Source organism: Achroia grisella, unplaced genomic scaffold, assembly GCF_030625045.1.
Source record: "Achroia grisella isolate CSIRO2021 unplaced genomic scaffold, CSIRO_AGI_Agris_v1 utg474, whole genome shotgun sequence".
Taxonomy (NCBI): Eukaryota; Metazoa; Arthropoda; class Insecta; order Lepidoptera; family Pyralidae; genus Achroia; species Achroia grisella.
Genome location: NW_026712878.1, coordinates 3,369,911 through 3,382,258, shown reverse-complemented (window position 1 = coordinate 3,382,258; position 12,348 = coordinate 3,369,911). Strand labels below are relative to the sequence as shown.

At 29.6% G+C, this 12,348-nt stretch overlaps 1 protein-coding gene across 1 annotated transcript in view; it reads right to left on the bottom strand.

Annotated features, from left to right (window-relative positions):
* Positions 1-4,307: 4,307 nt before the first annotated feature.
* LOC131845416 (neuropeptide SIFamide receptor-like) overlaps positions 4,308-12,348 on the bottom strand; it is a 111,503-nt gene continuing 103,462 nt past the window's right edge. The window contains exon 5 of the mRNA XM_059194480.1: positions 4,308-5,349. Within this exon, the coding sequence (XP_059050463.1) occupies positions 4,308-5,349 (1,042 nt within the window). The remainder of the gene's footprint in view (positions 5,350-12,348) is intronic.

The following is a 12,348-nucleotide window of genomic DNA, read 5'->3' as shown; positions in this document are numbered from 1 at the left end:
AGAATCTAGACTCTTCGTTGAATGAGTTCATGTGATTTAGGGCCTGCTCAGACGAGGTGCGGTTGGTGTACTTTTTTGTCTGTCGAAATCCTAATTTACAGCAATAATAATGTATTTGTGTATTAAGATTTGATTAGGGACTTACTACACTTGTAACTAAACTTAGTGAAAATACTAAAATTTACATTAACGAAATGCAGTCTATATTTTATGCTTTATATAGGATTTGGACAACATTTTCAAACTAGTTTTTACGTTTATGGAAGATTTCTTATTGGTTGCATTATTTCTTAGTATTTTATTTTACTTTTTAAATAATTGCTAGGTACTTGCACGATATGTAATTCATATACAGGCATCATGCTGGCCGTATGATTGTTTGTCACATTATAGTATAATTAATACACAATTGCCACATTTTATGATAATCATTATATAGTACATGTTATTAAGTACATATTCACCGATAGTTTTTGACTAACTTATCTTTGCTCAGTATTTTTTCTAAAGCATAATCAAAATATTTTTAAGCTAGATATGCTGTTTTGTAGCGTCATCTCATAGAGTTTTTATATTAATTAGTTGATGAATTAAGCAGTTTTGATGATATATCTAATAGCAATTATTCACTTAGATATTTATTTCTTGTGTGAAAAAACTGTGTTAAATATATTTTCTTTTAGATAAACCACCTATATGTATAAATTTCAAAGCCTCATTTAATTACAAAATTTTATCCAAATTGTTATAGTCATTTCGGAAATACACGAAATATAATTATATAGTAATTACTCGTTTAAACTAATAGATGATGATAAGAATTTAAAGTAATAGAATTCGAAATTAAAATAAAACTCAACCGTTCATTTGTGGATATTAATGACTAAAATAAAGATCGTACATTTTATGTGTAAAATGTATATTAAGTATATAATTTACTGATATATTATTATAATATATTTACTTGGCAGTAGACTAATCGCACCGTGTACATATAGGCGTCTAAACATGACTCGATTTGGTACTCAATCTGCAGAGTAGATTTCGTACAACCTCCCACTGTTCGATCTTTCGTACAACTCTGTCTATTTTGCTTCTTTTCTTCTAAATGCTTATGAAAGTACATATATACTAATAAATTAATGTAATTTATTTATTATTAATGATTGGTTACTACATAAATGTTTTTAAAATAGTCTTTAAACGAATTTTTAAGTACGTAATAATATTTGTATGTATGTTTATAATTGATCTGACGAGAAATGTTTTACATAATTAATTTTTAAATAATTTAAACGTTTGCATGAGACAAAACATTCTATCCTACCTACTTTAATCTCAAAATATTAATTGATTTTATTTGATAAAAAATATATGTTTATTCCTGCTAATCTGTGAAATGGCTGGACTGATTTTAATTAGACTTTCACTCGCAGAAAGCTAATGTTATAAGGAGTAACTTAGGCTGCATATATTTTAGAAAAAATATTTATTTTAATTAAAAATGAAAGTTAAATTACACGCGAATGAAGTCGCGGGTAATAGTTCGTTTTGCAGATTTTTGTAATAAGAGAACTAGTGGTTTCATTGCTATTAATTGGCTGGATCTATACATAAGCTCAATCATATCAAATCGTGTCATGCTTAAATGCTTTAACTTAACCTATCAATAGATATTAATATTATACTTCCATAATTTAAAACTTCCAATATATTTATTATATGGTTATATATGTTTTTCTCTCTTTCTTTCAAATACAAAACGTATCTCTTATTAACGAGACAAAATACTGCAATAACAAAATCAGATTGGAAAGACGTTTGACGTCTTTAAAATTAGAATCTTTTTTTTTTCATAAACGTGGACCACGGTGAAACAATATCTTGGTTTTATCCTTTATCCTAAGTATATAAATAACTATTTTGTTTAATTATATTAGTTAACTTAAAGATAAATTAAATCTTAATTAGATATTTAACATATTAAATGCATAAAAGTTTCACATAAATTCAAAATGGTTGTGTCGGAAAGATAGCGCTGCTGAATTCCGAGCGAAAACAGTGGCGCCGCGCCCCCAAGTAACTTTCTTTCGATAATGGCGACAACCGACATTTTATTCTATCAATAAAACAATATTTATAATAATAATAAATTAATGATTTACTAGATCTATCTAAAGTTTCAATATAAAATACATTTCTATATTTCTCGTAAGCCTTTCTAAGTTATTAATACTCACGACGCCGCGACGTCTATAAATTCACTAGTGACAAGTTTGCTACGAACAGTCCTGCGAGTGGGATGCAATTGAATCCAATTTCCAATCTCTGATATTACACCCACAGCGGTACTTATAGAAAAAGGTAAAAAATAATCTAAAAGTAGCTTTGCTATAGTTAAAATGGCATGTTCTTATGAGAGTTCTGGTTCATAAAAACAGGCAAATGACTAGTAAAAATCACACACACCAAGAATTAACTACTACAAATCAAAACAAAATCTGTTAAAGAGACCACGTGTAACATGTTAAACTATTCAAATTAATTAACAAAATTTAAAAACCACGAATTATTTGACGTGAGAAGTGTATGAGAACACTTTTTGTTATAAACAATATTCATGTATGGTGAAAGTGTGTCTGTTTATTTAACCTTTTCATTGTTAACGGCTAAATTAAACTTAATGAAAAAAAAATTGTTTCTATCACGAGGTTGGATTATCGAGCCTATCTATACATATATTGAGGTAATGTTTTTGAGATAAAAAAGCAAACGACTAGAAATTATTCTTAATTAGTTAGCTTAGAATGATGGCATCGTTTCGCGGAGAGTTCTCAATTGAAATGAAAATCTAGAATTATTCTATTTATTACAGTTATTTCAGTTTTATTTTTTTATTTATTTAACTTTAATGCACAAAAACAATGTCCACATATGGCGAACTTAATACCTTGCGGCGTTATTTACAAGTTAACCATGAGTGGTGGAGAGAAAGATTGTTGGCGGTGCACTAATATAAATGAGAAATATAAATAAAGATATATAAATATAAAGCAAAATATTTATATATAAATTTCATTTATCCTTAATGTACTTTATACTGTGCAACGTAGCTAAATAAGTCTATCCTCTTTTGCTTTTATTATTGATTGAAAAAGCAGTCAAAATTACGGAATAACTGATTTTAATAAGTTAGAGGTTTAGTAGAATGATATAATCTTTTCGCGGTGAGCTCTCAATTTCCATTTCAACCGAATTAAAATAAATTAATCATTCCTTTATTTTATAGAATTTACTTATTCTTAATGTAATTTTATACTACGCAACGTTGCTTATCCTTTTGTGGTAACAATAAATTTATTGCTTTTATCAAAATCAGAAATAAGACATAAATAAACAAAATTAACCAATAAACCATGGATAATTTAATCAAATGCAAATCTGGTTGGTACAAAGTCAATTGTAGGCATCTTATTAATAAACGTGGCAGCTGTAATCAGAAGTTAGCGAAGTTTGTCTAGAACTCGTTTCACCGTCGTCGACTTGTAAAGCAAACTTATTTGTACTTGGGAAATTATTTTGCTGAACTCCCGCCATTAGATGCAGTATGGCCTATTGTGAATTTCTTGACATTTTGCCTAAATACAACATCTTTACAATAAATTTTTACTCATATACAATAATAGATAACGTAGTAAACTATGAATACTACATTGTTTATATGTCTAATAAATATATAACGCAGATGTCTTGGTAATAGAAAACATATTTAAATAAACCAAGTTATCAAACGATTTCAATTTCAAACCAACATCTCATAAATAATATGACTGCCTCGGTGGTCTAGCAGTTTAGCACACCGCTTTACTTCCGATGGTCGCGGGATCGATTTCAGTTCGATTAAGTATTTATATCAGTTGTCTAGTACCCATAACACAAGCTCTGCTTATCGTGAGACTAGATGGCGCTGTGTTAATTGTCCAAGGTTATTTCTTATTATTATATACGTATACGTAGGTATGTACGAAATTTTGGTCTGAAATTTAGAATCTTTTATATGCATTCATATTTCGTATGTTACAGTCAAAGTTTAGTATGTTGTATTCATTATTATTAATATATAATCTAATATTATAGGACAGAGGATACTTGATAATCAGATTATACATCCCAATTTTACCAATATATCCCGTCACATTCACTTCCAAGTGTTTCTCACTGGAAACTCGAAATTCTGGGGTGTGTTATCCAATTTATAGTATGAGAGTAAACCAATATAATTTCCCATGTCATAATTATAAAAACAATTAAACAAAACTTTCCTTGCTTTTAAAGTCGTATACAAATATATTCTTATTCTCCTTACTCTGACTTGGTACGCATACAAATCTATTTTTACCTTCATTCGCATCACTTACATCTAGGGTTATAGAATATACATTATTGGTCTTAACATCTAAATTCAATATTTGTATTTGTTTATTGTTCTCGGTGGCAGTGGACGTTATTGCTTCATCTGTATCATTAATGTGATCGTTATGGACTTCTACTTGTATATCATCATTCATTGCAGCTATTATTTTCATACTATTACGCCTTGTATTCTGGACATTAATTATTTCGCCGACTTTCATTTGCTGCACATTGGTATCAACTATTTCTTTAACTTTCTTACTTTCGCGACTAAGTACATTCTTCTGAGAGGACGCGCGATTACTGTACCTCCTCCAAAAAGAATCAGATGTGTTTTGACTACTCGAAAAGCCAGTAGAAGTAGTAGTATTAAACGTGTCCCTTCTTTGCATATTCACTCTTAAATTCCTACCGCATCTCATCAACTTATTTATTTTCAACAACTTTATGAAACCTTCTCTAAATTTTGATGACATCAAATTGTATAATATTGGATTTATCGCCGAATTTAAATATAACATTACTCTACAAAAATACAAAAGTATATAATAACCATCTATACCTAATGACATTATTGTCTCTGGTGGGAATACAATTATCCATAAAGTTAACGCTTTAAATGGCAATAGACATACAAAGAATGATAGAACTACTGTACCTAACATTAATATTACCTGTTTTCTATAGCGAATGACATTTCCAGTGTTGCTAGTATTTTTGGTGTTCTGTGCTATTATGACGGGGTTTTCCATGAGGTTCTTTGCAATGACGCTATAGAGGACTAGAAGAACACCAAGAGGTACGATGAAGAAGACTGCTATGGTAAGGATGAAGAATAGTGCAGACCAGAAGGTGTCGGCTTGCGTGAGGCAGACTGGAACTTGCGTCCCGTCTTCGTATTCTTCATAGGTGAAAGTCGCCACAGCGAGGATAGGGCTGCGGAAAAGAAAATAAAATTTAATTGATAGATTATTACTATTTTTACTAAATGTTTTTGTTGTTGTATAACAAAATATTATAACTTTAATTTTACCTATTGTTTTTATATTATTCTTATAAAATAATACATAGGATATGTAATAATGTATGTCACGTTCTAATTTTATTGCAGTTTTGAACTGTGAATTTCAGTTTTAGTATCGTGTGTTGTATTTGACCCAAGTCCACTTGTTTATTCAAGAATTTCATTTTAACCCTAATATTTAGTTTAAATTTAGAATTATAGACTTCATAACTTAAATCCTCGAATACAAGGTAAATGTTATATTAGACCAAGGGCTAATCGAAAATTAAGCTAATTAATTAATTAAGGAATTAGTACAAGCTACAATTTTTGTCAGTAAATTGGTTACTTCTAGAATTAGAGATATTCGTTTTTATATTAAATATAGTTCTCTACGTAATCAATAATTAAATACGGTAATGCAGGATGTATTACCGTATTTGATTAATTAATGATTACGATCTAATTATAACTTGACTTATGTTTGTTTGATATTTTTATTATGTGTTATAACTTAACATTTAAATTAACGTCCTTAAAGTTATAAAAGTTATTTTCGCTTAACGAACAAACAAAAATATTTATTCTAATAAATATTTGATGTAATATCAATATTAAATACAAATACACTGTGTACTTGTAACTTAAAAGTATAAAAAATGTGATCAATATATAATATTTATTATAATATCGATTACAAATTCATTGTCGATTTTAACGATAAGAAGTACTTGTGATTTTTACTTTGTGATTTCTTATGTAATGTTTTGAATGGTAAAATTAAAACTATATTCTTTTTTATAGTGTGGATAAACCTCCAAAAGACGACGTGAGTGTTCTTGATGAGAGAGATGTGGTTTACCCACCAAAACCACACTGTGTACCTACGAGCGCCTTTACCGGAGTCGCGTTGGCAGTCTACCGGAAATCCATCAGAAAAAAAACAAAACTATCTAACTGTTTAAGTATATTGTATATTAGACATCCGTAGTTTCCTATAAATGATAATAATGTTTCTGTAGAAAAATTCTAATTTTAACTTCATAGCGTTAACAGTAATATTCTAATTGCACAGAGATTGCGTGAGTAGCGGTTTCAATGTTGATTGTCGCATACCTAATCCTTGTTAATGTGTGTATACTTAGACCAACATTTATGTAAAAGAGCAACACGCAAATTTCTTGTTCGTTCTTGTGTTGATGAATCTGAATTCCGAATGAGCGGTAGTATTAAAAAATTAATGACTATTCAAAAGATTATCTTATAATTAAGTTTATTTGAATAAAGATTATTTCAATTTGTATTTTCTATATTATAGTCATAGTTTACTATGTTATATTCATTATTATTCACGTATACATGTACATATTTCATATACTGTAGATGAAACACTAACACATGCTCTTGGTCTATGTCGTGACGTAGTGCAGTTATCCCGCTGTGCATTCATCCTTACAAACTGCATCGGACAGATGTGATGTTATGAATAGTATTGAAACTGTAGTATATGAAATACTAGCCGCCCCGCGCGACATCGTCTCCCTCACATTTATAATTACATATGGCCCAATTTACATAATATCTTTTTAAATTATAGCCTATGTGTTAATGTAATGTATATGCTATGATATTGTAAAGTTTCATCAAAATCCGTTTAGTACTTTTTGCGTGAAAGAAAAACAAACATCCATCCATACTTACACACTTTCGCATTTATATTATGCATGCCACAAAATTATTTGCGAAATACTTGCGTAGTTTTTTTTAGTAATAACAATATTTATTCAGTTTTATACAATAGCATTATAGACCGTAATACCTGTGCTATAGATGTTATTTCCTCCAACAATGGTTGGTACAATTACTACATGTTTATGTAACTTATTTTAATATACATCAATTAATTTTACGTGATCTATTCATCTACATACTCTCGCACTAAGATGCACTCGCCTCCTATCGTCCTCGGTGAAGCTGTAAAGGCCATCTGAGGCCTACAGCATTAGAGTGTCCAATAAAACAAATGCGTCTGGAGTGTTGTTAACATATTTTCCATTTCTATTGTAAAATGGAATATGTGTCTTACAATATCAGCGCTCGCAAAATAGAAGCCAGCCGCGTATTATCAAAATGTTCAGAAATTTGGCATGATGAGGCATTTCCACATAAATTTTGTACTAGCGAATAGTTAGAATTTCGATGTTTCGTACGCACGATACGGTGCAGGTCGGATGCACGCCATCGGGATGTCTGAAATTTGTTTGATCAGAATGTTGGAATTCACGCTCGTCATACATTTTGTAGTACAACCCGCACACTATTAGAAAATTGTTTTGAAACCAACCGGACGTTATGCAGTATATGAACTGTACTGACGGACAAACGAATTCTTGTGGCTACTCAAAATTGCTAATGTCTGATAATTTCTGTGTGCCTTGTAGGTTGGACTCCATTTTCCGCAATTGGCCTCTCATTCGGGGCGTTGTGCGTGTTTTTGTGTGTCTTATTTAGAGTTAAAATTTTGGACAGAATTTTTCTGTACCAGGCACTACGCCGGTCCAAGAGAGAGTCTGCCGATTTACATGAATATTACTACTAGCCTTAGATTTGTTAGTGTGTATTTATTACAGGAACCCATATTTTAGTGCCATTAAATCCATAATTCAAATTAAAATACATCTTTCTCGCTGTTAGTGTAAATAATAAATGTTTAAGTTTTCTTATATATGGATTAAGTATTTGGTCAGATCATCCATTACAAATAATCAGATTATTCCCTCTTTTTTTTTGTAATTTTAAAATATTTTGAGGGTCTATTTAGTCCAATAATACTAAATAGAGTAGTGTGTTCTACTTCCTTACCTTTTTAAAACTTTAAAAAACATTAGCTGTTTCACTTTAATCACCCAAAAGATAGCCCAGGATTCTAAGCACTTTAATGAACTTTAATGGTAAATCCATTAATGTTCATTAAAGTTTAAACAATTTTTTGGAGATTGTAGAAAACCTTTAAATCGTTTTTCTAATATTAGTTAACTGACAGTTGAAAAATAATATCAGCGAAATTTCGGTTGGCAGTTTCGTGTTTCTCCAGATACAATAACTGACTCTATCACGCGATGGATTACTGTAAATTCAGGTCAGCATAATATAAAAGACATGGCATTTCACATTTACGAGACTTCTAAAATAGAAATCAAAGGATGTGCAGAATTTGCACTCCAATAGTATTTCTATGATGTAACAAGGAATTTGCTCGACTCGGTAAGCCGAGACATTTCCAGGCTGCAATCTTGTCAACAAAACCTTTCGAAGCATCCAATTTATGAAATTTTTTATGTCACCAAATAGAGAAATTATAATATCGAATGCAGAATTTATTTTAATTGAAAAATGTTTCATTAATTATAAACATTTTTCAAGTTGTAATTTGCTAGGTAAGCGGAGAAATTTCCAGGCTGCAATCTTGTCTGAAAAATTTTTCGAATCATCCAATTTATGAAATCTATTATGCAGAATTAATCTATGTATTATGGGTACTAGACAACTGATATAAATACTTAATTTTTCTTGTAAATAAATACATAGAAAATACACAGACCGACACAAACACTGATATTCATGAGTACAAATGTATGCACCGCACGAGGAATGGAACTCGCGACCATCAGAAGTAAAGCGGCGTGCCAAACCACTAAAGCAATGACAATTCTATAAATAATATATTAGATTGTTTTGTCACCAAATGTAAAAATTTATTTCAATTGAAAAATGGTTACTCAATTATAAACTTGTTTCAAGTAGGGATTCGCTCGACTCGGTAACCCCGGTTTTGCAGGCTCTGATATTATCAGATGAAACTTACGAATCATCCAATTTATGAAATCCTTTAAGTCCCCAAATACACAAATTATAATACCAAATGCAGAATTTATTGTAATTGAAAATTGCATATAATTAAATAACGTATAATATATAATTTTGTTTTATTATACAATAAACTTTTGTTTGATAGTCTATGTTTTCTGATTTTTTGTAATTTATTTTGCACTGGGAACAGGCTCCTTTATCGTCTTATAAGCCTGAAACAATAAGCTCGGGCTTAAGACTTAAGTATTTTTTAATGATTCATATAATTTCATTTTAGCTAACAAGACGAAGAGCTGCATCTTTGTTGTTTTGACTGATTTTTTTAATAACAGTAAGAAATGTTGCAGATAAACTGTAATGTCGCCGTTTTGTATTAATTTCCCCGGAGAGTTCTGAACGAATTTACCTAGTTGAAGAAGATAAATCTATATGAGTACGTCCCTTATAAAAGTAAATGAATCGTATGACAATCTTTTTAGTTTCTACTGTAAAAAGTTGGATAACTATATATATATACAAAGTTAAGTGGATATGTGTAATATAATAAGCTTTAATCCCTTACTTTAAGTACATTGATATGATATTAAGTAACTTTTTTGTCACCCCTTAAATCAATATAAAGTCTTAAAGTCCGCAAGCCTTTAAGATTTTTTAGTTTATTATTTTCTTACGGTATGGCACCACATTACAGCTAGCTTTATTTTATTTTTTCAAACTGTAATATAAACTAACATCTGACAATTATTGAAGTGAGAAAAAATCCCTAATTTTTTGCATGTTCATTCGATTATATCATCTGAAATATAATCGACTATTTGTTACCTTTAAAATACAGGTTTAACCAGAAGTTGATAGCAATTAGAGCCGGTAGGACTACAGATTTTTTTACATGTTTCCGAAGGTGTTGCTCCTCAGCTCTCCATCGGAACGGCAGCTGACTTTCACTAGGCATTATAATACAACTTTCTTAACCATATTAGAAGTTTTCGAAAGGAAATTGGTCGAATATATGACATATATTGGATGCAACAGAGTTATATTTCGTAGTCAAATAGGTACACATTGCTGATTACCTACCTAAAGAGAATAAACATATATATAACTTCTAATATGGTAAAAAAAGTAGTAAGTGTAGAAAAATCATACATTTTAGGGATCACACACTGTTTCGCGTCAAATCACTACTTCTATATAATAAATAAAAACTACACTAACTGTATATAAACATTACTAACTATAATGCAAAAAAATAAATAAAAGACTTACCTTTAAAATATTTGCTGAAAAAAAAATCAAGATTACTTTATTTTATAAAAGAAAACTACAAAATTCTACTGTAATTTATGTTTTAATTATATTTGTCTAATTAAATATTATGTTACATCTAATAAATTTCATCTACACCATTTGATGTTTACTCACAAAATCCTATAAATTGTACTAATATATAATAATATAGTTGTATATAGAATTTTATAAAAACGGATGAATAAATATGAACCAAATCTGGCCATTAATATGACCATATCCGGAATTAATACAATATATAGCCTTCATATATTGAATTTAATAATTAATGTGGATTAAGTAATTATGTACAAGCTTCTCTAAAATAATTAGGAGCTGGCGGAGACCGATTATACTTTTTTCTTTTGACAAAATTGCAATACCATATGCTGGTGGTCACTCTGCTTGAATGTAAAAATGAATCTGTGTTTTTGTAAACATGTACAAAAGCGTATTTGAAAATAATGGCAGCTGAGTTTCTTGTCAGTTCTTCTAACTCGAATGAACTCCGAACTAACGATACATATGAGGTATCATAGGAGTCTGTAATAGATCTACAGGAATAAAAATATTTTGATTTGATTTAATTTGATGTTAATGTCACTCGAAGTGTTTACAAGATTTAGTTTGTTGAAATAATCATCATCATTACATAGTATAAAACAAAGTCGCTATCGCGGTCGGTCATTATGTGTGCTTAAATCTTTAAAACTAGGCAACGGATTTTGAAACATATTTTTTTAATAGATAGAGAGATTCTAGAGGAAGGTTTATATATATGTGCACCGCCAACAACTTATCTCTGCACAACTCATGGTTGACTGGTAGAAAATGCCATTAGGTGTTATATATATATATACATATATAAACATGCACAGCCGTGCGAAGTCGGGGTGGCTAGCTAGTAAAAGATAAATTCTAAATTTTTAGGACCTCACATATAATTAACAAAAATTTATATTACAAATAATATAAGTTTTAGCTTCAAACAGTGTACAAACTAGTGAAGATATCAAGTACCTGAAGTTATTAACTGAAACTTTATTATTATTTTTATCCTTCTGTCTATCCTACCTGGTTTTATAATTATAAACATATTTGTAATCCTTTCTCATGATTTATTCTGTTTATTTAGTTGAGTTACTGACTATTTTATATTTTCCTGGACATCTGGACAGTATATTTTGAACACGAATGATTTTATGATCAATAACATCAATAATTTACTTGATTTATGTACCTACTAGCATTCATACCTCATCGACTTTTACTATATAAATAACCTGTATAACATATAGAGAGTTATTTAGTCTCAACCTAAACAGAGCTTGTACTATGAATACTAAATAATACTTATGTACAAATTTATACTTTCCATTTTTTTATTTATATGTATGTATAATATTACGTATGAAAAAACCCAGACCAATACAAATTTTACTTATACTACACACTTATTTATTGGGTAGGGATAAAAAAGTGTGAATATAGAAAAGTGTGGTTAAAAAATCATAAATTAAACAAAAATATTGACTTTCCAATATGACAAATGAAAGTTGTAATTGTTATAAAAAATTGGCTCTGACTAAAATAAAAAATATTTTTCGAATGTAACTCAACAGGAGGGTCTATTAAAATATTCTGTAAGCGATAGGGCAGTAAAGTTCTAACTTATACAACAAGTCTTTAGCTCTCCGGCCGCTAAAAGCTAATATATACAGAGGACTTTGTGAGTAAACAGCTTATAAACATCTACATACATAAATAATCACACG